Source organism: Emericellopsis atlantica (assembly GCF_019669845.1).
Source record: "Emericellopsis atlantica unplaced genomic scaffold F5Z01scaffold_9, whole genome shotgun sequence".
Taxonomy (NCBI): domain Eukaryota; kingdom Fungi; phylum Ascomycota; class Sordariomycetes; order Hypocreales; family Bionectriaceae; genus Emericellopsis; species Emericellopsis atlantica.
The window spans coordinates 393,515-418,388 of NW_025764711.1; the positions used below are offsets into that span (position 1 = coordinate 393,515).

Below are 24,874 nucleotides of genomic sequence, written 5' to 3' on the forward strand. Positions count from 1 at the left end.
GGTGCCCAATTTCACTTGAATCCTTCGTCGACATGAAGCACTCTACCTTGATCGCCCTCCTACTGCCCCTCGGTGGCGTGCACGCTGTTGAACTGCTCTCCACTGACTATTGGGACATTGGCACGGACATCCAGGGTCCGGAGCGACTGAATGGCGTGAGCTACCAGGAAGATGTACTCATCACGCATGGCAACCATCAATATGTCACTTTTTACGACACGGCGCCGGCCGGGTACCTCCACCACTACGTCAACGTCGGGCGACGACAGGTGTCGCCCTCGTTGGGAGAATGGGAGTTTCTCACCCTTACGGACTATGTGCAGACGACCATGGATGGCCACAACATGATCTCGATGGGTATTTCCGGAGACGGACGAATCCATCTCAGCTTTGACCACCACGTTTGTCTCTCCCTGATGCCTGCCGACTAGGAACTGGACTGACATGCATAGGACGTCCCGCTCAATTACAGGGTGTCGACAGGTGGCATCGCGGAGGATGTCCCGCAAGAATGGACGGCGGACCTCTTCGGCCCTGTAATCCACGAGCTCCCGGGTTCGGAAGGGCCCTGGGATCCATTGACGTATCCTCGTTTTCAAAACCTTGACGGGGGAGACATGCTCCTCGAGCTCAGAATCGGAGGGTAGAGTGACACTGTCCCTGTACTCGGCAGCGCGTTGCTGACGTTCACAGCTCTGGCGATGGCGACAGCTACATTCACCGCTACTCCGTCGAGTCGGGCGACTGGACCCCCTACGGCATGTACATCCAGGGCAACGACAACAATGCCTACATAAACGGTCTAGATACCCACGACGGCAAGCTATACACCTCCTGGACAGTAAGGGAAACACCCGACGCAAACACGAATCACGATCTTTTTTTCGCGTACTCCGAGGATGCTGGCCAGACTTGGCTCAACAGCCAAGGAGAACAGCTCACCAAACCCATCCTGGCCGACTCGCCCGACGCCATGATCTGGGAGGTTCCTCAGAACAGCGCCATGGTCAACCAGGAAGGTCAGCTCGTCGATGCGCAGGGCCGCTTCCACATGCTCATGAGGGGCAACACCTCGGGAGAACAACTCTACGAGCACTATCTTCGCGACACGGAGGGCCAGTGGACGGTCAATCTGATCAACCCCGGTGACATCTCGGGTCCTGACCTGTACGCACCACGGGGGAAGCTCGCGGCCGACAGGACAGGCAACACGCTGGTTGCGCTGCTGCCCGACGAGCCCAAGTTGGAGACGCGAATCTACACCGCGAGCGCCTCGGACGGTTTTCGGTCCTGGGCTCTGTTGACTGTCATTCCGAACGCATCAACAGAGCCATTGTATGATCAGAAGCGGTTGAGGGATGATGATATTTTGAGTGTCTTTGTCCGACAGGGCGGGCCCTATCCAGATCGGAAACTCCAAGTCTGGGACTTTCAACTCGCGTTTTGAGGGTCCCGGCCCAGCACAGACTAGAAGATAGCAATGGCATTCGGGGGACTCGCGCAGCCTCCCGGCAGATTCAGGGGGGCACTCGTGAGGAAGAAGGACCATCTCTGCTGTACCTCGCATTCTCTGCTCAGCGCTTCTAGATCCCACAGTTCCCCCATGGGCATGCCCCAGCCCGCGAGTAAAAAGTCGTGCAGCCCTAGCAGGCAGTCAGTGAATATGACCAAGGATTGCTTCTGCGGTGGACCTACGCCATTTGTCATCCATGGGGACCACTTCGACGCCGTTGTTGTCGCTCGCCACAGCGGCAAAGTGGTTGTCCCACAGCCATTCGAGAGTCTCTTCGCATCCCTTGAGGCCAGCCCATGCATATGCGTTTGTGACGTACTTGTTCCTGTCCTCCACGCTATGCTCGTCGTACCATTTCGTCCAGCCGACGCGGATGAGCAGAATGTCGCCTGGTCGGAAGGTGATGTTGCACTCTTTGGCGATTTCCTTGAGTTCCTTGATGGTGATTGCGTGATTCGACATGGGACTGTACTGGATGTTTTTCCTTTCAGCGTAGCGGACGTAGTCTAGGAGGATGCCGCGTCCCACGATGCCGCCACGCTTTGTCCAGTCTGCTCAGTCAGTGTCAGAGACGAGCAGCAGAAGACGTAGACTCACTCTCAATGCCCAGATGGTTTCCTCGCGTGACTTCGTCATGTTTGTGGCCATTGTAATACAGGCCGGTCTGCGCATCTCCCCAGTGGCCTAGAAGTTCAGCATTGTCACATCTCGTGCCCGTGCGCGACACGTACGGAGACCATCCCACTGGCTGCCAGTCTGCGTGTTAAAGCTGATCTCGTCGTCCCATGAGTAAAGGTCGAACCCAGGCTTTGTGCGCCAGTCAACCAGCTCATGCTTTAAGACGGAGCGGCCGAGGGTGGGCTCACTGAGCTTGTCGAGGCCCCAGTTGAGGGCCACACTGCGTCCCACCCAGATCTCCTCTTTCGCCTGCAGGAGTACTTGTTCAGTCAGAATGTTCAGCGTCCCCAGCTCGTCCTTGACGCCATCTTTGTCGAATACGCCCCACGCAAAGCCGTGTCTGATTTATGTTAGCGAGCTTTTGGTGACTGGGGGCTGTTATGGTAGTACCGCGCGCCTGGCACGGCAGGCAGATCTTTCCAGGCGGGCAAGTGTTGGGCATCCATAATTGACCGATCCATGGGCGTAACCAAAATTCGGATTCTGTTTCTTTTCTTTTGCTATTTTTCGATATCTACTTCTTCTATACCAGAACGAGTCATCACTTACACGGGAGCCCTTGCCCGCTGACTCGTGATATGGGCGTGGAACGCGGGGGTGCGGGGACGTCTCGGACATTCACGGCAATAGTTTTCCATTTCATGAATCATGCTCAGAAAAGAAGGACTCAGAAGCGCACCGCCATCCTGCCCCTCGCCGTGTGATTCTGCATCTTCTCCACCATAGTAGGCAGGTCCTCGAGCGGAAAGTACTCCGTCTTCGACACAATGTTGTGCTTGGCGCTAAACTCAATGGCCGGGCGTGTATTGTGGCACTGCCCGTTGCTGGCGCCCATGACCCTGTACTTTTGCAGCGCAATGTCAAAGACGCTCAGCTCAATGGGCTGCGCGGGGATGCCGACGGCCATGAGGATGCCATTCCCGGGTCGGATGATGGCCGGCATGGCCGCGTAGGCACGCTTGCTAGCGGTGAAGTTGACGGCGGCGTGGACGCCGCGTCCGGTGATCTCCATGATGCGGCTGACGTAGTCGGCGTCGTTGGCTGGGTCAAAGGCGTGCTCGGCGCCGGATGCTTTCGCTTCCTCCAGGGCGGGGACCGCCGTGTCAATGGCAATCACCCGGTACTGCATGGCGCGCGCGTACTGGATGGCGAGTAGGCCAAGGCCACCGCATCCGATAATGGCGACCCAGCTTTGATGTGGGAGCTTGAGGTCGTCAATGGCATGGTACGCCGTGACGCCCGCGCAAAACAGAGGTGCTGCCGCGACGGGGTCCAGCTCTCTGGGCAGGACGATGGCGTTGTGGTGGTCAATGACGGCGTACTCGGCAAAGTAGCCGTCTCTGCCGAAGCCTTGAATCACAGGCGCATTCTTCTCGCACCACAGGTTGTGTCTGGGGAAAATGATCAGTCCGTGTTTCTTTGTTTCGACTCGGGAGTTGTTCACTCACACTTCTCTGCATGGACGACACTCGTAGCAGACTTGGGTGGCTGGGTTGAACCCAACATTGTCGCCTATGTTAAAGCCCGAGACGTCTGAGCCGAGCTGCACAATCTGCCCCGTCGCCTCGTGGCCCATGGTCGTCGGCTTCTCTGGATACTGCATGCCCTCGGTGGGCTCAAAGATCATAATGTCCGAGTGGCACAGCGACGCGCAGAGGATCTTGACGAGGATCTCATTGGGGGCAGGTGTCGGGATGGGTACCTCGTTGAGATGGATCTTGAGGTCTTTGGGATCGATCTGCTGCGCCTTCATTGTGCCCGTGGGCTTTGAGCCATTGGAGAGTCCCATTGTGATGGAGGGTGGGAGGATTGAGCGGTGGAGGATGGAAATGAAATCTGAGCGGGCTTAGTATATTTGATAAGGAAGTCTCAGTAACCAAGAGGCGCTCAATACTTGAATATAAATGTCCACATCGGTTGCGGGTAACGGGTTCGCGAACGTGAGGACTGGGGCGACAACCACGGATAAGATTTCCAGAGGGGTCCGCTCTGGTGGAAGGCATCGCCTCCGCACAGGACGATGCCCATGTTATTTCCGTCCTACTGATTGATTTCAGATGCGTTTCACCTTTCATGGACGTATGTCTTGTTTAAAAAATGCGCAAATGTGTTGATGGATGCATGCGTTCTGTCTACAGTCACATTGTCGCGTCAGAGCATCACACGCTACGCACCGTATGAGCTAAAGCGCTGATATGGGTATATCGGGCACAATTCGACAGAAAACATGCATTCTTCATAAAAGCTACACCTAGGAATGACAGCACGCAGCACCTAGCCCATCTACGCACGCTTCTCCTCCTGGACTTCGGTGACCGTCTTGTCGTCGATGCGGTCGTCCTCGAGCTTGTGGCTCGTGTCGGCGCCGACGAATTCGAACACTGCGAATCTAGATTAGCCATGTGCGCTTTGACGAAACGAGAGGAGAACATACGGTCCACGGGCGCGGTCTTGAACTTGCGGGCGGGCGTCTTCTTCTGGAAGAGGTAGTCGAGGTCGGCAAAGGAGCGGTTCATGGTCTCGGGGAGGAAGAACCAGATCCAGATGGCCCAGATGAAGCACAGGCCAAAGTAGAAGAAGCCGGCCTTGGGCCCCCAGTTCCAGGCGTCGCCGCCCTTGTTGAGCATGCGCGGGTTGAGCTGCTGGACGCAGATCTGGCCGCAGACGTAGACGGCGCGGCCAATGACAATGGTCTGGGCGCGGACGCGGTTGGACGAGGTCTCGCCGACAATCACGTACGTGGTCGGGCCGAGGGTGACCTTGAAGGTGATCTGGACAAAGATGAGGAGGACGGCGAGGCCGATGAGGATGCCGTGAGTCTGGGGGAAGCAGCCCAGGATGCCCGTGATGAGCATAAAGAGACCGATGCCGGCGGAGCCGTAGAAGAAAAAGGTGCGGCGGCCGAGCATGCCCATGAGGACAATGGCGACAATGGTGCAGAAGATGTTGACGGACTGGATGCCCATGTTGAAGTTGAAGGCCTGCATCTCCTCCATGCCGGCGGCCTTGAGGAAGATGGCGGCGTAGTTGGTGATGGACTGACCGTTGAGGATCTGGATGATCCAGGCCATGCAGACGATGCCCGTGCGGCGCAGGTTGGTGCCGCGGAAGCAGTCGGCGTAGCTGGCGTGCTCGGCGTTGAGCTTCTCCATGCGGTTGGTGTGCTTCATGAGGGCGAGGGTCTGGGCCATGGTCTGCTCGGTATAAAAGTCCTTGCGGGCGAGACGACGCAGGGCGGCCTCGGCCTCATCGATCTTGCCGCGACGGACGAGGTACCAGGGCGACTCTGGGGCGAAGTAGGCGACGAGGAAGAGGGGGACGACCCAGATCCACTGCAGGCCGTAGGGGAGCTTCCAGCTAGCGTTGCCAGAGAGATCGAGGGAACCGCGCAGGGTGCCGGCGGCGAGGAAGGATCCGGCGCCCCAGCACATGGAGACCCAGGCGGTGAGGTAGCCGCGCATGGCGGCCGGGCAGATCTCGGCGGCGTAGGCGGTGGTGAGGGTCTGGAAGATACCCCAGGGGATGCCGCTGAGGATGTTGCCGGCGAGCAGCATCTCGACGTTGACGGCGAAGAAGAGGCAGAAGATGGTCCCGGTCATGAGGACCATGGCGCCCATGTAGACGCGGCGGGAGCCGAAGCGCGACTGCAGCCAGCCGTTGAGGAGGAGGCCGATGATGGAGCCGCAGTTGTTGCCTGTGCCAATGGCCGACTGCCAGGTGGCCGAGATGTGCAGCTTGCCGTCCTTGTCGGGCCAGCCAAACTTTTGGATGTACGCATCCTGCGCGAAGAAGTTGTTGACCAGGCCGACGTCCATGCCCTCCATGACCAGCGCCAGACTGAGCAGCGCGCTGAAGATGACGCCGGGCATGTAGCGGGAGAAGAGCTCCTTGCGGGAGAGGCGGGCCTCCTCGTCCGACGCGGCGTGGGCGGCCTCGATGAGTTCGGTTTCGGTGCCCCAGGCGCCCTGGTCGGCGTGCGACGTCGCGGGGGCGAGGCCATGCTCGGCCTTTGTCTCGATGGCGGCCATTTGGTTTGTCTGTCCTGTCGTCTGTGTGGGGGGGGGGGGGGCTGGAGTCACTGATCCACGAGAGGGATGACGATGGGGAGGACTGGGGACTGGGGACTGGGGACTGAGCTGGGCTGTGAGGGCGAGGGCGATCCAGCCTACTTATTGTCGTCTCTTATCCTCCCCAGCTGGTATCACCAAGCCTCCCCTCAAGAGCCCCAACCGTGTGGGACTGTCAATCAATCGGCAGCACGGCCTCGATATGTCACAACTCCGCACACCGCACACGGCTGAACAAGGCTCGGTGGTCTACTCCCACCAATGGCACGGCCTGTTCGACTGTCTTTGCCCCGAGGGGACGAGCCATCACGACTCCACCATCTACCCCGTGGGTGACCGTCTCCAGTTTTTCCCCAGCTTGCTCCCCAATCCCCATTCAGGCTTCGACGGGGCCAGGCAGGGGTATTGTCTCGGTTGTCGTGCGAGTCTCGCCCGAATAGCCAATTGGGTTCATGAGGGGAGCTGGTTCGTCCTAGATTCGCCCCGACACAGCTTGGACAGTGCGGTCCTATCACAGAGTTCATGTATGCTTATAATTCAGGTGTAGAACCAGGGCATATGTGGCCATATTGTCTGTCATAGCGAAGCATTTGAATCCGGGGCCCGTGAGCCCCCAGTGATGGTGTCCATAACACACAATCTGCATCATCCAAGACGATACGACAGGTGCATGTAGTAGCTTCCGCCCCATCTGGACGCCCTTTGCCAAACAACGAGATCGTCCATTCACAACCTTGTATCTGTATAAACATCCACGTGGAGTCGTGAAAGCCACTGCACTAGGTGCGGCTGACAACTCCACCTTAGCCTTTCGCTCCTCGATGAACCGAAGTCCACACCCACCTTCCAACAAATACAGTCCGGGGAACCTGGGGTTGGCCGCCACCAACCTATTAAGGTTGGGCTGCCCTACGGCCCTCCAAGCCCGAGCTGCGTCTGTCACATTGCGATCATCGTCACGCCCGGCCGAACGCTCCCGGCAGCCCGGCGTATCTAGACGCACCAGGATCTAGCATGCTCCCTCTCGCGCCATGAGCTTCACCCGCCACTCGCGTCCATACATGGTCACAAACAGCAGAGCCACCGCGCCCAGTACCATCTGCCCAGCCGCAATCGTGCTAAACCAGCCAACGCCAATGCTCTTCACCGCAGGCAGAACCAACGCCGACGCACCCGCGCCAAAGAAGTATCGCACCATCAGGTGGCCCGCCATGACCTCCGAGCCACGCCCACTGATCACGTCAAGGCAGTACGTGTTCAGACTCGGGAAACAGAACAGCTGGGATACGCCGCCTAGGAACATGGCGATCACGGGCACCGCGATGCCGCCCACCGCTCTGTCGACTGTCCATCCGTACACGAGCATGCAGCCTGGCAGAGTGACGCCCAAGGCGAGGAGACATGAGCGCAGGCGATCTTCGGGCACGCGGTTCCCATGGCGCCTCTCGATCCACCGACGCACCACCCGGTCGGCCCATCGTCCACCAAAGAAAGTACCCGTGAGGTACCCGATGCCAGGTGCCAGGTAGAATAGCCCAGACTCGGCGGGCGACGTCAGCGCGAAGCGAGGGTTGAGCACGTAGCGGATGGGTGTCAGCATCCCAAACATGTTGAACATGATGCTCCCGCTTGCATAAGCCGCCAACGCCAGATTCGGGTAGCGGATCACCAGCCAGATCACCTTGATGGGGTTCAGGTGGCCCCATAGCCTGACCACGCGCTTGCCCAGCGGCAGCTCTCTCATCTCCTCGTACCTCATGTTCTGCGAGGTCTCTGGCAGGAAGAACAGTATGGCGAGCCCTCCCACCGCAGCCAGCGCCGTCTGCAGCCAGAAGATGACGCGCCAGGAGCGGAAAGTGACAATCACACCGCCGATCAGAGGACCGACGCTCGGTCCGATCAGGGTGCCCGACATGAACCAGCCGACCGCGGTGCCTCTCGATGTGGGGTGGTAGATATCGCTAATGACAGACGGGCCCAGGACGATGGGTGCCGTGCCACAAAAGGCCGTGAGAATCCTGAACGCAAAGAAGCTCGCAATGGTGGGCGAGAGCGCGGTGCCAATCGAGCACGCCAGCGTCAGGAGAACAGCCACCACGCCCGTCCACCTTCGTCCGTAGACCTGGCTCAGCGGACCCCAGAAGGCGACGCTGATGCCCATGAAGACGAGGTACAGCGCGTTCGACAGGGCAATCACCCGTCCCTCGGTGCCGTACTGGTCCGCAATCTCGGGCAGCGCTGAGAGCACCGACGTGCTTGACACCTGCGAGATGAGCCCGTTCCAGCTGACAATGGCCACAAAGAGCGTCTTGCGCCACCTCGAGTACCGGCTGTACAGGCTGTAGGGCGTCTGCTCGTACATCCACTGCGCGGGCGTGCCGTCCTGCTGGTCGCCAGAGGTCCGGGGCGCGAGGCCCAGCTGCTGCAGGCGGCCGTGTGTGTCCTCATCGTGCTGACTCTTTTCCGAGTCGGAGGGGGGTCGTGTCTCGATGACGACTTGGATGGCCTGCGGGCCTGTTTCTAGATCACTTGCCGGTGAGGAGGGCATGCTTGTCGAGGTTTTTGAACCATTGTAATCTGGAAGGGCCAGAATGAGGGGGCCCTGGGTCGATTATGAAGGATTGTTCACCCATGCCTGCCTGACTCAACTGGACCTGTCGGCCAAGTGCCAGGACGCCGAGTGGGAGAGCGATTGGCGCGCCGGTGACTGGATGCGGATATTTAAGCGGGTCTCGCCCCGCGACCGGCGCCGAGAGCCGGTTCCACCCACCGGTCATCGGCGCGGAGAAGTCCGGTGCTCGTCCGGGGAGACCTGGGGTGCGCATGCTGTTCAGTCTCATAGTTGTGTCTCTTGTTCCATGTCTCCAACGGTGATGTCGTATGAAGAAATATTATCCAATAAATAACCATGGCGAAACCCTCACACAGTTTACTAGACAGGGTTAGGTGAAGGAATCAACAAGCAGCGACTTGCTGACAAACAGCAACGCCTGACATATCAAAAAAGTCGGCAAACTTTGGCAGATCGAATGTCGCTGAACAAGTTGATACAGATTTAGAAAATAGTACATCTCGCTAAATATACAAGTAACGACGCTTAGTGCCGTACATAAACCATGGCCTCGCTCATTCGTACTCCATGACACAGACAATCATTTCTACAGGGTAGCCCGTTCGCCAGTATAAATGTCAAACACCGACATGCCAAACGCGACCTCCATCTCTCCAACAACCGCGTTCTTACTCCCTATACCCCTATCCCCCCCAGCAGCGGCAGCACACAGAGCCCCCTCGTACACGAACACAAACCAAGCCCGCACAGGCCCAGCAAGCGGCTACTGCAATCTGCTCTGCTGCCGCACTGCAACGACACGCAGAGGCCCGTGTCGCAGGCAAAGTTGGTCGGACAGTCCTTGTTGGCCGAGCACGCGCCGCACGCGCCGTTCTTACAAACCTGTCCCGTCGCGCACTGCGTGGAAGCCGTGCAGGCGCCGCACGTCCCGCCTGTCAAGCACGCCTGTCCGGCATTGCACTGGCTGGTCGCGGTGCACGACGTGCAGAGGAGGCCGGCGCATATCTTGCCGCCCGAGCAGGACGCGTTCGAGGTGCACCCCGCGATGCAGACGCCGGCTTTGCAGACGTTGCCCGTGCCGCACTGGTCGTTGGATGTACAGGAGCCGCATAGTCCGGTGCTGCTGTTGCAGACCTGCCCAGTGGCGCATTGCGAGTTGGCCGTGCACAAAGTACAGACACCCGTGGACTGCGAGCAGACTTGGCCGTTGGTACAAGACGTGGACGTGCAGGCCGTGATGCACGAACCGCCCTGGCAGACCTGTCCCGAGGAACACTGCGTCGAAGCGGTGCAGGAGCCGCACGCACCACTGGTGCAGACCTTGCCGGTGGGACAGTCCGTGTTCACCAAACAGGCAGAACAGAGACTATTCTTGCAGACGAGACCGTTGGTGCAAGACGTCGAGGTACAGGCGTTGATGCATGTCCCTTCGCTGCAGACCTGGCCGCTTCCGCACTGCGTCGACAAGGCACACGGGATGCAGATTCCCGCCACACAGGCCTGGCCGTTTGTGCAGGCCGAGTTGGATGTGCAAGCGGCGATGCAGAAGTTGTTGGAGCAGACCTGACCGGTTGAGCAGCCCGCGTTGGTATCACAACCTGCGATGCAGGAACCGTTGCTGCAGTATTGCCCAGAGGGACACTGACTCGACGCGGAGCAAGCACCGCACGCGCCTGAGCTACAGACAAGGCCGGCTGTGCATTGAGATGTAGCAGTGCAAGGCGTGCAATGTCCATTGTTGCAGACCTGTCCCGTGCCGCACTGCGCGTTGGCCGTACACGCAGAGTGGCAGACGCTGTTGTCGCACACCTTTCCACTGCCACATTGGCTATCAGCACTGCAAACCTCGCAGGTGCCCCCGTTGTTGCTGGTGTTGCAGATGAGACCGGTCGAGCACTGTGAAGAGGACGTACATGCCGTGCATCGCTTGCTCTGGCACACCTGGCCCGATCCACAGTCCGTGTTGGACGTGCAACCGGCCACGCATGCGCCGCTGCGGCAGATCTGAGTGCTACCGCACTGCGCGTCCAGAGTACAGGATGTACAGAGACCTAGGAGGCAGACCTGGCCGCTGGCACATTCAGACGACGAGGCGCAGGCACGGCAACGTCCAGTATCGCAGAGTTGTCCGCTTGTGCACTGAGATGCTGATGTGCATCCTGGCTGGCACGCGCCCAACTGACAGATATTCCCAGTGCCGCACTGCGCGTCAGTAGTGCAGACGCCACAGGCACCGCTCGAACACACTTGTCCGGATGGGCATTGCGATGTTGCTGAGCAGGGAGCACACGTCCCCCCCTGGCAGACGTAACCGACTCCAAGGAGGCTGCAGTCATCGGCAGACGAGCAGCTCCCGCACCCGCCATTCTTGCAGACTTGTCCGTTGGAGCACTGCGAACTAAGAGTGCAAGCCGTGCAACTGCCCAGAGAGCAGACTTGTCCGTTGCTGCAGTCACCACTGACAGAGCACTTGGGGACTTATGATGCCGCCACGCAAGCACCGTTGGAGCACTGCTGCCCGTCGCCACACTGCGTGTCCGCCGTGCAAGCCGTACAGATGCCATTCAAGCATACCTCACCCGTCGAGCACTGCGACTGGGACACGCAGAGTGGCAAGACCGTGGGCACACACGCGCCAAGCTGACAGATGTTGCCGCTCGGACACTGGTTGTTTGTGCTGCAGGGCACGAGCGTGCTCTTGACACAGAAGCCCAGCTGGCACACCTCATCTGTCGCGCACTCCGTGACCCCCGTGCACTGTGGCGGGATACATTGGCCAATCTGGCAGATCTGGTCGCCAGGACAGCCTGAGTCACCATTGTTGGCGCGGCAGCCCTCGACGCATACGCCATTCGTGCAGACAAAGCCAGACGAGCAGTCGCCGTTGGCCGCACACTCCGGGTTGGACGTCACGCAGACGTTGTTTGTGCAGGTCTGGTCCGCGGCGCAATCGCTCGACGAGGTGCAGGATGCTTGGGTGACAGCCACGCAGGCGCCGTCGACGCAGACACAGAGGCCCGCGAGACAGAGGTTGAGTCCTAGCACACTGCGGCCCAGGCAGTCGTTGGCGTCTCCGCAGCTGGGGGCGGCTGACGTTGTCTGCGCTGCGGAGCTCGAGGCTGTCGCTGTCGTGGCGGGAGTTGTCGTTGGAACCCCAGGCGCGAGTGTCGGGATATCGCCCAATATTGAAGTCACTGCTGGGATGACAGTGGTGACGCCTCCGATCACAGACGTGATCTCCGGGATGACGGTTGTGACTTCGGGAATCACACTCGTTACCTCTCCGATAACTGAAGTGACCGCTGGAATAATTGTGGTCACTTCAGCAACCACGCTTGTTACGCCTCCGACGACTGAAGTGACTTCGCCGATCGCCGACGTAACGCCTTCAATGACAGAAGTGACCTCTGGTATGACGGTGGTCACTTCAGGGATGACGCTTGTAATGCCGCCAATAACTGAGGTGACTTCGGGTATAACACTCGTGACATCTCCAACAGACGGAACTTCCGGTATGACAGTTGTAATGCCCCCAACGATGGAGGTGAACTCTGGAATAATAGTCGTGGCGCCATCGACAACAGTTGTAATCTCAGGGATCAAGGTAGTGACGCCCTCAATGATAGACGTGATCTCCGGGATAATCGAAGTAATCTCAGGGATGGCCGTCGTTACTTCAGGGACCACTGTCAGAACATCATCGACAACAGTACTTACGCCGTCGAGTATGGTGGACACGCTGCCAAGGACACTCGAGAGCGCAGGGACAACAGTGGCGATGTCGTCCACCACCGACGAGAGCTCCGGCACAAGACTCGTAATGCCATCAACCGCACTTGACAGCTCAGGAACCACGGTAGGAACGTCCAAGCTGGCGCTGATGGTGGCATCTCCAGGCAATACAGAGTCCGTGACGGGCAGTGGGTTCGTGGCGCCGCCTAGGATGCAGACGCCATCGAGACAGAGACATAACCCAGGAAGCGTGCAGAGATCAATGCCAATGAGACAGTCCGTTGCCGTCTCACACTCCTGTCTCTCCACACAGACGCCGCTCTGGCAGACGCGGCCATCGCCACACTGCGCGTCCGCGGTGCAGTCGTCCACGCTGTCATCCGTCTGGCAGACGCCATCAGCGCAGATGCACAGGCCATATGTGCATACACCCACGCCGAGCAGACAGTCGGCAGCACTGCTGCAGCTCGTGGAGGAGATGTCCGCGATGCACAATCCCGCAGAGCACTTCTGATCAGCGGCACACTGCTCGTTGCTGGAGCAAGCGATGGGCGTGACTGGCACCACGCAAAGACCGCCCGTGCAGACGAGATCCGCCTCGCACTCGCTGTCAGATGTACACTGACTAGGAGCAAGATCGGGCACGCAGCTGCCAAACGAGCATATGAGGTTGTCAGAGCAGTCGCTGTCGGTGCTGCAGCTCTTGGGCGCAGGGAGACAGATGCCATTCTCGCAGATCTGGTTGTCACTGCAGTCGCTCGACTGTGAACATGTAACGTTGCCCGTGTCGATGATGCAGACGCCCTCTTCACATGTGTAGCCTGAAGCGCAGGCGAGAGTCCCGTTGCAGATTGGCGGGTTTGCATCCGAAAGACAGACACCAGAAGATGAGCAGGTCTGTCCCTCTGGGCAAGGGTTCTCCTCCCCGCACGAAGTAACTTTGGCGACGCAGGATCCATCACGACAGACCTGACCAACCGAGCATTGATCGTCGTCGGTGCAAGACGAGCCGCCAAGACCATCTGGCACGCATAGCCCGCCTGCGCATACCAGTCCGTCAGAGCAGGGCTCGCTCTCGCTGCATATGCTGGCATCCAGACGCACCGTACAGACGCCATTGGTACATTGCGGTAATGCCTCTGGGCATGTCGAGTCGTCTTCGCAAGTGGCCTCGCCGCTGGGTAACACGCAAAAGGAGGACACGCAATCGAATCCAGTGGGACAAGATTCCCCGGAACCACATGGGCCAGGGCTGTTGGCGAGCGTGCAGTTACCACTGGCACATTGCAGACCGCCAAAGCAATCGGCAGTGGAATTGCAGAATCCGAACCCAGTGTCCATCGTGCAGAGACCATTCGTACATTGAGGTAGAGCTTCCGGACAGTCGTTGCTGGTCTCGCACATTTCGGGACCCGAAGGCAAGGCGCAGAGACTGCTGGTGCATACGAGCTCCCCAGGACAGTCCGAGTCAGCTTGACAGAGCGATAGTTCGACAGGCAGTGAACATGTTCCCGACTGGCATTCGAGGCCCTGGGTACAGTTGGCGTTTGAGGAGCAGGTTGTCGAAGGTGTCGCCAACGTACAGAATCCAGCGGTGCATTGGGGCAGGCTCTCCGGACACTCGGAGCTCGAGGCGCATGAGCTGGGGCCCGATGGTAGAGCGCAGACGCCCTCCTGGCATTCGAGGTCTTTGGGGCATGGGTCGTCCGCTGAACAGCCAGGGGTTTCGAGACGGACCGTACAAATGTTCTCATTGCACTGCGGTGTCAGTGCTGGACAGTCATCGTCCACACTGCAAGGAATGGGCCTTATCAAGAGTCGAGAAATACAGACACTGTTCTGGCAGACGTCATCCTCGCCAAGGCAAGGAGTCTCATCGTCGCACGACGACACTGGCGTACGGACTGTACAGATGTTGGCGGTGCACTGGGGCAAGTTGGCCGGACAGTCGCTGTTCTGACCACACCCGGGGGTTTCTGGCCTGGTGGTGCAAATCCCCGCCGTGCAGGTCGGCAGCTCGGCAGGACAGTCTTCACTGCTGTCGCATGTCGGCGGCCCTTCAACAGGCGCAGACGCGCAGACATTGTTAAGGCACGTAGGCAGGTCCTCGGGGCAGTCCGCGTCTTCGTCGCACGTACCGGGGACGCGAAGAGCACAGACGCCATTGAGACAGCTGGGAAGGGTTGCGGGACAGTCCACACTTGATACGCAGGTAATGACGGGTATTTCCGCGACACAGTAGCCCGAGTAGCATTGCGGCGTGGTGGCGGGGCAATCGTCCGAAGAGGAGCATGGTTGAGGCTGCTGTAGGGGAGAGCAGATGTTGTCGATGCATGAGGGCAGAGCTTCAGTACAGTTGTCGTTGTTCTGGCACTGCACAGGTGGTGGCAGTAGTGAGCATATGCCATTAATACAATGCGGTGAGCTCTCAGGACAGTCGCTCTCCCCTTGACATGTGTCTGCATCGAGACTCATAACGCAGATGGACTCGACACATTGTGGCAGACTCTCCGGGCAGTCGGCCGCAGAATCGCAAGTAATGGGCGATGGAAGAACCGAGCAAATACCGTTGACACACGCAGGCAAAGGTTCGGGGCAGTCCGATTCGGTGCCGCAGGTCTGTGGACTGCCACCAACAGAGCAAATACCCTCCACGCATTCGAGACCCTGAGGACAGGGGCTCTCGTCGCTGCAGCTGCTGACAGGTGGTTGGACGATGCAGATACCACCCAAACAGAGGGGGAGATTGTCTGGACAGCCCTCGCTGCCATCGCAGCTCGTCGGTAGTGACGGCAGTGAAACAGCAGGCAGTCCTGATGAGGTTGGTGTTGGGATAAAGTCCGATGGAAGAATGCCTGTGGGCAGAATATCGCTCACTGCTACCCCGGTTGGTAGGGAGATAGCTGGAGTCAGATCGGCAGTGAGTGTGTCGGTTGGTTCTCCGCCCGATGGCAGCAGACTTGTGCGGATATTGGTGAGTATTTCTCCTGGCTGTACCAGATCGCTCGGAGCTATCCCTGACGGCAGCAAGCTTGCTGGGAAGTCCTCAGGTAGAACGTACGTCAGTAGGTCACTTGGGGCGATCTCTGAAGCCAGCAAACTCGTCGGAATATCAGAAGGCAGAATGTCCGTGAGAAGATCGCCTGGATTCGTGCCTGATGGCAACGGAGTTGTAACGTTCGGCAAAGGTGGCGAACAGATACGTCCTATGCAAGACGGCAAAGCCTCGTTACAATCTTCGTCGCTGTCGCAAGTCGCTTCGCCTAACACAAGAGAGCAGACGCCGTTCAGGCAACGTGGCAAACCATCAGGGCAGTCCGAGTCACTCGCGCAGGGGGCTTGGGTCCCGCAGCGGCCTTCCCCATCGCAAGCCTGTGCGGCTGGGCAGTCAATATCGCTGCCACAGGGGGCTCTCGGGATGCAGGCACCAACAAGTGCACAAGTTTCACTCGTGTCGCAATCTTGATCACTAATGCAGGGCCGATCGATCACGCATCCACTGTCGCTTTTGCACACGCGGCCTGGACCGCAGTCCGTGTCAGTCTCACACGGATACTGAATAACGCAACTGCTGAGGACGCAGATGCGTCCGTCGATGCATTGCTCGTTGCTGGTGCAGGGGAATCGGGCTCGGCACGCGTCGACCTCGCAGATCTGGCCAAGAGGACAATCGTCATCCACTGAGCATCCTTCGGAGGGGAGGCAGATGCCTTGCGCGCAGGACTCATTCTCGCCGCAGTCGCTACTTTTGCTGCATCCGGTCTTTGGGATGCAAACACCTGCCTCGCTGCAAATGTAGCCATCGCTGCAATCATCTTCCGTTGTGCATGTGGCACGGGGCAGGCAGAGACTTGCTGTGCAGGTGTAGCCAGCTTCGCAGTTTGAATCGTGTTCACAGGGAGTGACCCCCAGACTGACTTCGGGTAGGTTAACAGATACGCTGCTGGGCAGGCTGACCGGCACGCTGATAGGAAGATTCGTTGGTGTGATGGTCGGCAAGTTGATTGATACATCAGTCGGAAGGTTGAGTGACAGGCTTGTAGGTGAAATAGTCGGCAGGCTGACTGTTACACTGGCAGAAAGAATGGCGGACAGGCTGACCGACAAGCTCGGGGATGGCACGACAACGTCCGGTAGACATGCATCCTCAGTGCAGGACAGGCCTTCTGGACATTGGCCATCCGCGGAGCAAGGAACGGTTGTAGCCACGGGGAAGTTATCGGAGATCCTGGGAGGCCCAGTGCCGGTAAACAAATTCCGTCCTGACAAGTTTGTCCTGTTGGACATGCCACGTCGCTATCGCAAGCAATCGGAGCCCCACATACCCCTGAAGTACACAACAGGCCTTCGGGGCAGTCCTCTGTGGAAGTACATAGAAGATCCGACAGAATACACGAGCCAGCTATGCACACCTGTACAGAGGCACAGTCGGAGCTGTCTTGGCAGGTTCCCCCATATCCCGGTGTTGCGCTTGGCAGCGCAACAGGAGTCGTCACTGACGAGACAGGCCGGACTATAGGGGGAGGTGCCTCTCCTGCCGGAAGGGAAACTGTTGGCGTAGCCGGGAGGCTTGGTGACTCTGGCAGCGATGTTGGGCTGGGCAGGGCTGGGGAGGCGGGTGTCGTCGGGGCGTCTGGCGTGTCGGTTGATGGCGACAAGGTTGGAGTAACTGGCAGATCCAGAGTCTCTGTTGGGACAACGGGCGTGTCGAGTGATTGTGAAACCGTTGGTTCATCCGTAAAGTCAACCGATGCCGATACCAAAGGGGAGCTGGGAAGTTCAATGGACACAGACTCGGTTGGTGTATCAGATTGAGTTACTGATACTGAAGAGTCGACTGTCGTACTGGTGCCTGTGACTTCTACGGCATCTGAAAGCACAATAGTGTCTGTAGACACTGTGTTCGAGGCGTCTACACTTGGAGACGTAGTCACCGATAAAGCCTCGTCATCTCTATTTGTAGAAAGAGTCTGCCCTGTGGGTCGTGCCTCTGTAAGGGGCGACTCTAACGAGAGGGTCTCCCCAGCAGGCAGAGTGGCCTCAGTCGGTGGCGTCTCTCCAGCTAATGTCTCTGAAGGGGGCGTCTCTTCGGCGGGAAGAGTTGCCTTGGTAGGGAGCGCTTCTGTAGGTGATGCTTTGGTAGGTGTTGCTTCGGTAGGGAGCGTCTCTAAAGGGAGAGTCTCCTCAGTAGGCAGAGTTGCCTGAGTGTGTAGCGTCCCTACAGATGGTGTCTCGGAATGGGGCGTCTGTCCTGCGCGAGGCGTTCCCTCTGTAGGGGCGTCGGGCGTCTCGTCAAAAGGTAGAGTTTCCTCGGTAGGTAGCGTCTCTGTTGGTGGTGCCTCTGTAGGCAATTCCTCTGTAGGTGAAGTCGCCCCAGTAGATGAAGTCGCCTCAGTAGGCGGTGTCTCTACAGTCGGTGTCTCTACACTCGGTGTCTCTGCAGTCGGTGTCTCTGCAGTCGGTGTCTCTTCGGGAAGCGCCTCCTCCGTGGGGGGCGTCACCTCAGCAGGTAGAGTTGCCTCAGGAGGAACCTCCTCTGCAACTGTCTCCAAGGGTGGCTCCGCAGGTGGTGCTTCTGTAGTTGGGGTTGCTGCAGGTATTGTATCTGTAGGCAGGGCCTCTTCTGTAGGCAGAGCCTCTTCTGTAGGCAGAGCCTCTTCTGTAGGCAGGGCCTCTTCGGTGGAGAGTGTTTCCTCTGGAGCATCAACAGGTGTTACAACTGTTGATGCCGGTGTACTTTCGGCTTCAGTCGCAATGACAGGAGGCGTTTCGCTGGAGGTGGACTCTGAGGGCACAGCACCAGATGACTCGAGATCTGTGGGAGTTATGTTGGCCCCGAGTGTGTCAGTATAGACAACTTCTGTCGGGACAACTTCAATGTCCTCCAGATCTGGAGGTATAGTGTCTGTCGGGGCAACGTCACCTGGTACGGCCTCTGTCGGTGTTTCTGCCGAAAGGGTCACGCCGGGTGCAGATGGCGTGACTTCGGGATCAGTAAGGCCAGAAGAAGGAATGGACGCAATTGCGGTATCTGATAGTGACGGTTGCGTCGCCTCGCTCAAGGCCGGGGTCTCAATGCTCTTCGGCGAAGAATCGGCGCTTGGCGACAAAGTCAAAGTAATTGGGTCGGAACCGCCCAACTCGGCCGTTGTTTGACCAAGTGAGCTCGGGGTCGAGAGGTCAAGAGGCGGTAGCCCGACGCTGTAAGAGCTACTTGGCACGGGCGTATTTGAAATGGCTCCAGGCACCTCAACAGAGGTATCTTGCGAGAGGCTACTGGTTGTCGATGGTGTGTCCATATCTTGGATGGAAGACGTTGGCGTTAGATCGGGGTCAGGCCCGATCTCAATGTTGAGCAACACACAAAGGCCATTTTGGCACTCGCTGTCTTGTCCGCAGTCAAAGTTCGACGCACATCGTGGCTGGGGAACACAAGCCCCAGCCTGGCATATGCGCGTGCTATCGCAGTCGACGCTTGATGCGCATGGATACGCAGCAGCACAGAGTCCATCCTGACATTCGTATCCAGCAAGGCACTCGCGGCTCGACTCGCATGGCGTCCGAGGAACACAGGCTCCTGAGAGACAATGCGAAGTAGGGTCGCATTCACCATCACTAGTGCAGCTTGTGTTGGGAACGCATGTGCCGTTCTCGCATTTATAGCCTGCTCTGCAGTTGATGTTCGTTTGGCACGCCACAGAGCCTGCGTCTGGGCCACCGAAGCATGTTTGGTCACCCTCGGAGCCATCGGTTCCTGTCCCTGAGCACAACGACGGAACTGGTGGCTCGGCCGGGACAATAGTGGGCGAGTCTAGTGGCACAGCTGGCGTGACAACGTCGGGTGAGTCAACAACTCTTGTGATAACCGGATCGCTAGGTACATCTGAAATCTCAGGGGGCGTGATAGGAGACTCGATAGGTCCAGGTTGCGCCAGGTTGGTTGATGTGGTTTGACTAGGCTCGAGCGATTCCGCTGTTGTTTCTCCTGACTCCTCCTCTAGAGTTATGACCGTGGATGTTGGAGAAATTGTCGTAGGACTTTCAATCGTCTCCGGAACAATAGCCTTGGGAACAGTGTCAGTTGCAGTCGCTGCGGGCCGTGTTGACTGCTCGGTAACCATCGTTTCAGTGATGATTGTGCTAGAGTCTATCACGACTGGCTCTACTTTCTCTAGAGATGGCTGAATGTCCGACGATTGGCCCAACAAGTTCAGACCTGTAGTCGTGGCTAGCTCGCTTGACGGTGGAATCACTGACTGAGCCGAAGTAGCCGCCCCTGATACGCAAACGCCATTCTCGCACCTCTGATCAGATGGACAAGAGGTAGCGCCGCAGATGCTACTGCTTGAAGGATGGCAGATACCGGCAATGCAGATCTCGCCAGGCTCGCACGGGCCCTCCTCTTTTGAGCAGGCGCTTGGGTCGCCTCGTGGAACACAATTGCCCTGGATACAGACCGTGTTGGAAGGGCAGACCTGTCCTCCTTGCCCGCAGTTGCTTGGCTCGCCCAGAGGGACACATGCGCTGTTGAGACAGACATGGTCAAGAGGGCACGATCCCTGCTGTCTTGTAAAGAGCCGTCGAAAGCGGCCTGGGATATTGCATGACGAGGGATTGCCAACAGCCACACACACACCATTGATGCATACAGTCCCTGAAGCACAGGAAGGTTGGCACTGCGAAGTGTTGCTTGGTTCAGGCTGTGCGGTTTCTGGCTGCGGGCCAGGAGACTGAACGCCACCTGGCACAGTTCCTCCGGGTTGGACGCTGCTTTGTGCGCCATTGGCTGGTAGAGTTGCTCCAGGCTGTGTGTTTTGGGTTTGTTCGTCTCCAGGAATTGACAGCTCGGGTTGAGACACCAGTGGCTGACTGCCGTCCGCAGCTGGCGGTTGATCAGGGTCCGCAACACCAGTGGGAGCGGCGGCTGGCTGGCTCGTTGTAGCTTCTCCAGGCTGGGCATTATCAGCTGGACTTCCTCCAGATATGCTGGGCTCAACGGCTACGGGCTGGCTGGCGGATCCTTTATCAGCTCCTGGCAGAGGCGCCCCGTTCTTGCTACTGTCTGAATCTGAACCATCGGCAGGTGACTCGCTGACGGATGTGTTGTCTGGTAATTTTTGCTGGGAGGGATTCACTGGTGACTGTTCGCCTCCCGTCTCTAAAGGCGCTTCGCCTCCACCCTCAGGGGTAATTTGCCTATCGCCAGAGCTGCCGGTCGATGGTTGCTGCGGACTGGATCCATCCCCTTGTGCTGGCGCTAGACTGCCGCTGGGGATACGACCAGAGCCTGAACCACCACCGTCTGCGATGGGATCTTGGCTGACACTTCCCCCATTGGGTGAATTGCTGCCAGTCGCGGGCTCAGGGGCTTGGCCTTGCTGCTCCGCACCCTGGCCCGAGCCGACTTCGTCGCTGAGCACTCCTCCAGACTGACTGCCCTGACCACCGCTAGGATTGTCGCCGGTATCTTGTCCACTTTCCGGTTGCTGAGAGTTTTCTGGTTGGGACTGGGGGCTATTGTTCGTCCCCGATCCGCTAGGACCTGGCTGCTGAGTTTGACCGTCATGCGATTCATTGTTCTCGGGAACAACCTCAGCGCCGCCTTCGCCAGAGCTGTCCGAGGCACTGCTATTGGAAGTCGAACATGAGACTAACCCTGCGTCAGGGTTGCCTGTATCGCTCAGGTCTTCAACGCAGATCCCCGAAACACACACTTGTCCAGGCGCACAGACAATACCCTCGCTTCCACAACCGAGGGTGTTTGTGTCAAAGTAAATGGGGAAGCAGCTGCCTTCGTAGCAAAAGTTTCCTGGGTCACAAGCCTGACCGGAACTTCCACAAAGCCCCGCCTCTGTGGAGGAGGTGTTCAGAGCTCGACAAGCCCCAGAAAGGCAGAGCTCGCCTGCAGCACACTGTTGACCGTCTGGACCACATACGTGCGATCCAGTGGTGGCACTCACAGACTGACACATTCCTTGCTGGCAAGTGGTGTTTAAGGCGCAGTCACTGTCGATTCCACATTGGTGAGAGACCGTGCCCAGCTCGAACGGTATACAGTTTCCTTGGGAACACCAGTTTCCAGGGGCACATTCTTGTTCGTCCTCGCCACATTGATTGGGGTCCTCTCCAATGTTGAGTCCGACACAGATGTTGTTGACACAAAGCTCGCCTGCTCTACATGCCTCCTTCGAGGCACCGCAATGTAAAGGGTCGACCCAAACCTGGATAGGCTTGCATGAACCATCCTGGCTGCACCACTGCCCTGGCTGACAGGACTGTCCAGAGCTTCCACAGTTGCCTGGGTCTGAGCTGCTAAAGTTCATAGGTACGCAGCTAGTTGCAACGCAGAGCTCGCCAGCACGACACTTGTTGCCCGCCGTGCCACAGTTGTACGGATCGATGCCAACCACATTGCTTGTACATGATCCCCCCACGCAGAAGCTGCCGTCCGGGCAGCCTCCTGCTTCGATATCGATCTGACGCTTGGAAACGGGCCGCTGGACGGCATGGGTTGGCCAGTGTGCAGTGTGGGCGCCGGCCGCCAAGGTCGTTGCGACTGCCACTGCTCGGGAGATGAGCATCATGAACTCCCAGGCAAGCGCGACATCCTTGGGAAGAGTCGGGGTGTCAAGGTTCACAAAAGTGGGATGTCCAGATGCAGGCTTGTTACTGTAATTCTTCCCTCGGACTATATGCCATGGTTGGTCCTGAATGAGTCCAGTGCCATCTTTGATGGCCTGGGTATAGAGCATTCCAGCTGCGGCTGCCCGTCTATAGCCAAGGACATAGTTCGCCAATAAAACTCAGCAAGCCATCACAAGTCCAGTACATTCTGGCGACGAGACCGGTGGCCTCATACCGTTTTCCAGCCCGAACGTACCTAGACAGTGTCTTTTCAGTGTGCGTAGCGTCGGCACAAAACGTCCGACAAGGGTAATTGTCTATCCCCGCGTTGGTTCATCTCGAGGAACTGTGGCGTCCACTTGGCGTTCGGGGAAGGAGGCTTTAGAAACTAGACACGACCTGTGCCGTCTGTCAGCGGTTCACATATGTTTTTCGAGTGTCGGCTGAGACAGTCTTGCACGTTCGAAGCATTCGAATTGGTCATTTTAGCTGAGCATCTCACACCACATACTGAGACTATGAAGTTGTATCTGACGCTTTGCAGTCGGTGTTGAGAAATGAGGCTCTTATTGAACCCTGTTGGTCGACTTACGCGATCACATACATGCGGTTGGATGGAATGTGTCGAGCCTTCTAGCGTTCAGCCCCAGAAGTTAAATCTAAGAGCAGAGCACTAAATCGGTTGGCGAACCTAAGCGAGGCGTCACGGATAGCCCAAGCACCGAATAGTGGCGCAAGAAACTATGCTATTTTGGTTCTAGATAATGCAATGATCATAATGATGAACACCAAGACCACATGCACAATCCGTGTGCAACTTGCAAGCGAACAAGCATCAGATATTGGTCGCTGGCGAACACAGACTCGTGTTTCCGCTGGATCACGATGTGCCACCAGGGAGACAACATCATAGCAACGTCTTAGAATGTTCTCTTCTTGCTTTTGAAAATACATACCAGCCACCTTGTCGAGGCTGGACATTTGGCGACCCCTATGGACCCTATCGCGCAACTGTCTCCCGATTAGGCAACCTGTCAGTGTATGACTGTGGAATTGCCTATCCGGGTAATAGCGTCGAAATCCCCCCGCGTCCCGTCCGGTCTCGGTCCCGGTCGCTAAAAATGGCGCCCATCGATTCCCGCGACCAGATTCAGATTCAGATTCAGATATGTGAGATCTTGAGGCGTCATTCCAACAGATCTGAGCCGTCCCGGATCACACCTCCCCGTTCCGAAAATGGCCAAGCAAGACGCCATTGTCATTATAGGGTATGCACCTGAAAGCATCTCGCCTCGGATCACGTCCTGGTGCGCACGTAGCTGACACCCACTCCAGCGCCGGCATCATCGGCCTCGACGTTGCCTATGTGCTCGCAGAGCGTGGTCTCGGCTCACAGATCACCATTGTGGCCGAGTACATGCCTGGTGACACTGCGACTAACTACACGTCGCCATGGTAAGGCTGGACCGAGCCTCGCTGCGAGTGTGACTGGAAGTTGCTGATCATTCCACGTCTAGGGCCGGCTGTAACTTCTCAGCCATCTCGGGCACGGATGCCAATGCACTAAAGTGGGATAAACTAGGCTATGCGCATCTCACGCGCTTAGCGACTGAGTGTCCGGCTGAGTCGTATGTTGAGCGGACACCTTCGGTCGAGTATTGGCAGGAGACTGTTCCTCACGACAAGATCAAACACATGTCGGACTACCTCGAAGACGTAAGACTTCCCGTTCCAGAAGCAGTTGAAAAACATGATCGATGGGTCTTATCATAACATGCTCCAGTTTAAGGTCCTCCCCGCCAATAAGTTGCCCGAGGGTGTCAAGGCTGGCATCACATTCACAGCGGTCACCATCAACGCCCCAAAGCACTGCGAATACCTCCAGAAACAGCTCGAGCAATCAGGCGTCAAGTTTGTCCGCCAAAGGCTGCCCAATCTTGAAGCTGGCTACATAAGCCCCTCAACAAGGCTGGTGTTCAACTGCACTGGTCTGGCAGCCAAGACGCTTCCAGGCGTCAAGGACGACAAGGTCTTTCCCACACGTGGACAGGTTGTTCTCGCCCGTGCACCAACCGTCAAGCAAATCAGCATGCTCCATGGCAAAGATTTTGAGACGTACATTATTCCAAGGCCGGGTTCGAATGGCAATGTGATCCTGGGAGGGTACATGCAAAAGGGTGTCGGGTAAGCTAAAACTGACCCTGGACATGGACATCGGAAGCGGGCTCAACCTTGACTGACGGACGCAGCGATGGCTCAACGTATTCCCACGAGACAAAGTCCATTCTGGAACGCACAAGCAACCTCGATACAAAACTCCAAAGCCCAGAGACAGAGGTCCTAGCTGCTTTCGCCGGCATGAGGCCTTCGAGGACGGGCGGCGCGCGCATCGAGAGAGATTTGATCACAGTCAAGGGTCAGAAGAAGCCGCTTGTTCACAATTATGGTGCAGGTGGCACAGGGTACCAAGCAGGCTACGGAATGGCTCTTGATGCCGTACAGGCGGCCGAGGATGAGTTGAAGGAGCTGGCGGTTGATGCTAGGAAGGCTAAGCTATGAGTATGGTACAGTACATATGAAACTTGTTTGCATGGTGGCACAGCTCCATACTGGCCTATTCAGGCGGCCCCCTTGTGCACTTTTCTGCCTTGGCGCCTCTGACTCGCCCAGCTGTTGGTTGTGCGAGCT

At 57.8% G+C, this 24,874-nt stretch overlaps 8 protein-coding genes across 8 annotated transcripts; 2 read left to right on the forward strand and 6 right to left on the reverse strand.

Annotated features, from left to right (window-relative positions):
• Nucleotides 1-32: 32 nt before the first annotated feature.
• F5Z01DRAFT_735580 (uncharacterized protein) lies at nt 33-1,814 on the forward strand (the record flags this gene model as incomplete). Its single annotated transcript, XM_046266772.1, has 3 exons — nt 33-401; nt 453-643; nt 694-1,814. 3 exons carry the CDS (start codon nt 33-35, stop codon nt 1,445-1,447), a joined length of 1,314 nt encoding a protein of 437 aa, XP_046119563.1. The 3' UTR covers nt 1,448-1,814.
• F5Z01DRAFT_699402 (putative cyclase-domain-containing protein) lies at nt 1,458-2,637 on the reverse strand (the record flags this gene model as incomplete). Its single annotated transcript, XM_046266381.1, has 5 exons — nt 1,458-1,643; nt 1,696-2,064; nt 2,111-2,197; nt 2,245-2,531; nt 2,582-2,637. 5 exons carry the CDS (start codon nt 2,635-2,637, stop codon nt 1,468-1,470), a joined length of 975 nt encoding a protein of 324 aa, XP_046119564.1. The 3' UTR covers nt 1,458-1,467.
• Nucleotides 2,638-2,858: 221 nt separating this feature from the next.
• On the reverse strand, nt 2,859-3,944 carry F5Z01DRAFT_680665 (chaperonin 10-like protein; the record flags this gene model as incomplete). Its single annotated transcript, XM_046265617.1, has 2 exons — nt 2,859-3,582; nt 3,640-3,944. 2 exons carry the CDS (start codon nt 3,942-3,944, stop codon nt 2,859-2,861), a joined length of 1,029 nt encoding a protein of 342 aa, XP_046119565.1.
• Nucleotides 3,945-4,474: 530 nt separating this feature from the next.
• F5Z01DRAFT_672945 (alpha-glucosides permease MPH2/3) lies at nt 4,475-6,219 on the reverse strand (the record flags this gene model as incomplete). Its single annotated transcript, XM_046264875.1, has 2 exons — nt 4,475-4,572; nt 4,626-6,219. 2 exons carry the CDS (start codon nt 6,217-6,219, stop codon nt 4,475-4,477), a joined length of 1,692 nt encoding a protein of 563 aa, XP_046119566.1.
• Nucleotides 6,220-6,997: 778 nt separating this feature from the next.
• F5Z01DRAFT_550269 (major facilitator superfamily domain-containing protein) lies at nt 6,998-8,935 on the reverse strand. The gene is made up of 2 exons (XM_046260617.1): nt 7,102-8,935; nt 6,998-7,047 (listed from the first exon to the last, which is right to left on the reverse strand). The coding sequence occupies exon 1, from the start codon at nt 8,804-8,806 to the stop codon at nt 7,268-7,270; it is 1,539 nt and encodes a 512-aa protein (XP_046119567.1). The 5' UTR covers nt 8,807-8,935; the 3' UTR covers nt 6,998-7,047; nt 7,102-7,267.
• A 401-nt stretch (nt 8,936-9,336) lies between these two features.
• F5Z01DRAFT_550350 (uncharacterized protein) lies at nt 9,337-11,062 on the reverse strand. The gene is made up of 2 exons (XM_046260618.1): nt 10,744-11,062; nt 9,337-10,646 (listed from the first exon to the last, which is right to left on the reverse strand). The coding sequence occupies exons 1-2, from the start codon at nt 10,815-10,817 to the stop codon at nt 9,506-9,508; spliced, it is 1,215 nt and encodes a 404-aa protein (XP_046119568.1). The 5' UTR covers nt 10,818-11,062; the 3' UTR covers nt 9,337-9,505.
• On the reverse strand, nt 10,938-17,108 carry F5Z01DRAFT_550265 (uncharacterized protein). Its single transcript, XM_046260616.1, has one exon. It carries the CDS (start codon nt 16,847-16,849, stop codon nt 11,309-11,311), a length of 5,541 nt encoding a protein of 1,846 aa, XP_046119569.1. The 5' UTR covers nt 16,850-17,108; the 3' UTR covers nt 10,938-11,308.
• A 6,314-nt stretch (nt 17,109-23,422) lies between these two features.
• On the forward strand, nt 23,423-24,745 carry F5Z01DRAFT_635270 (FAD dependent oxidoreductase; the record flags this gene model as incomplete). The annotated part of the gene is given in 5 exon segments (XM_046262135.1): nt 23,423-23,454; nt 23,522-23,641; nt 23,704-23,902; nt 23,922-24,370; nt 24,436-24,745. 5 exon segments carry the CDS (start codon nt 23,423-23,425, stop codon nt 24,743-24,745), a joined length of 1,110 nt encoding a protein of 369 aa, XP_046119570.1.
• Between the last annotated feature and the right edge of the window lie 129 nt (nt 24,746-24,874).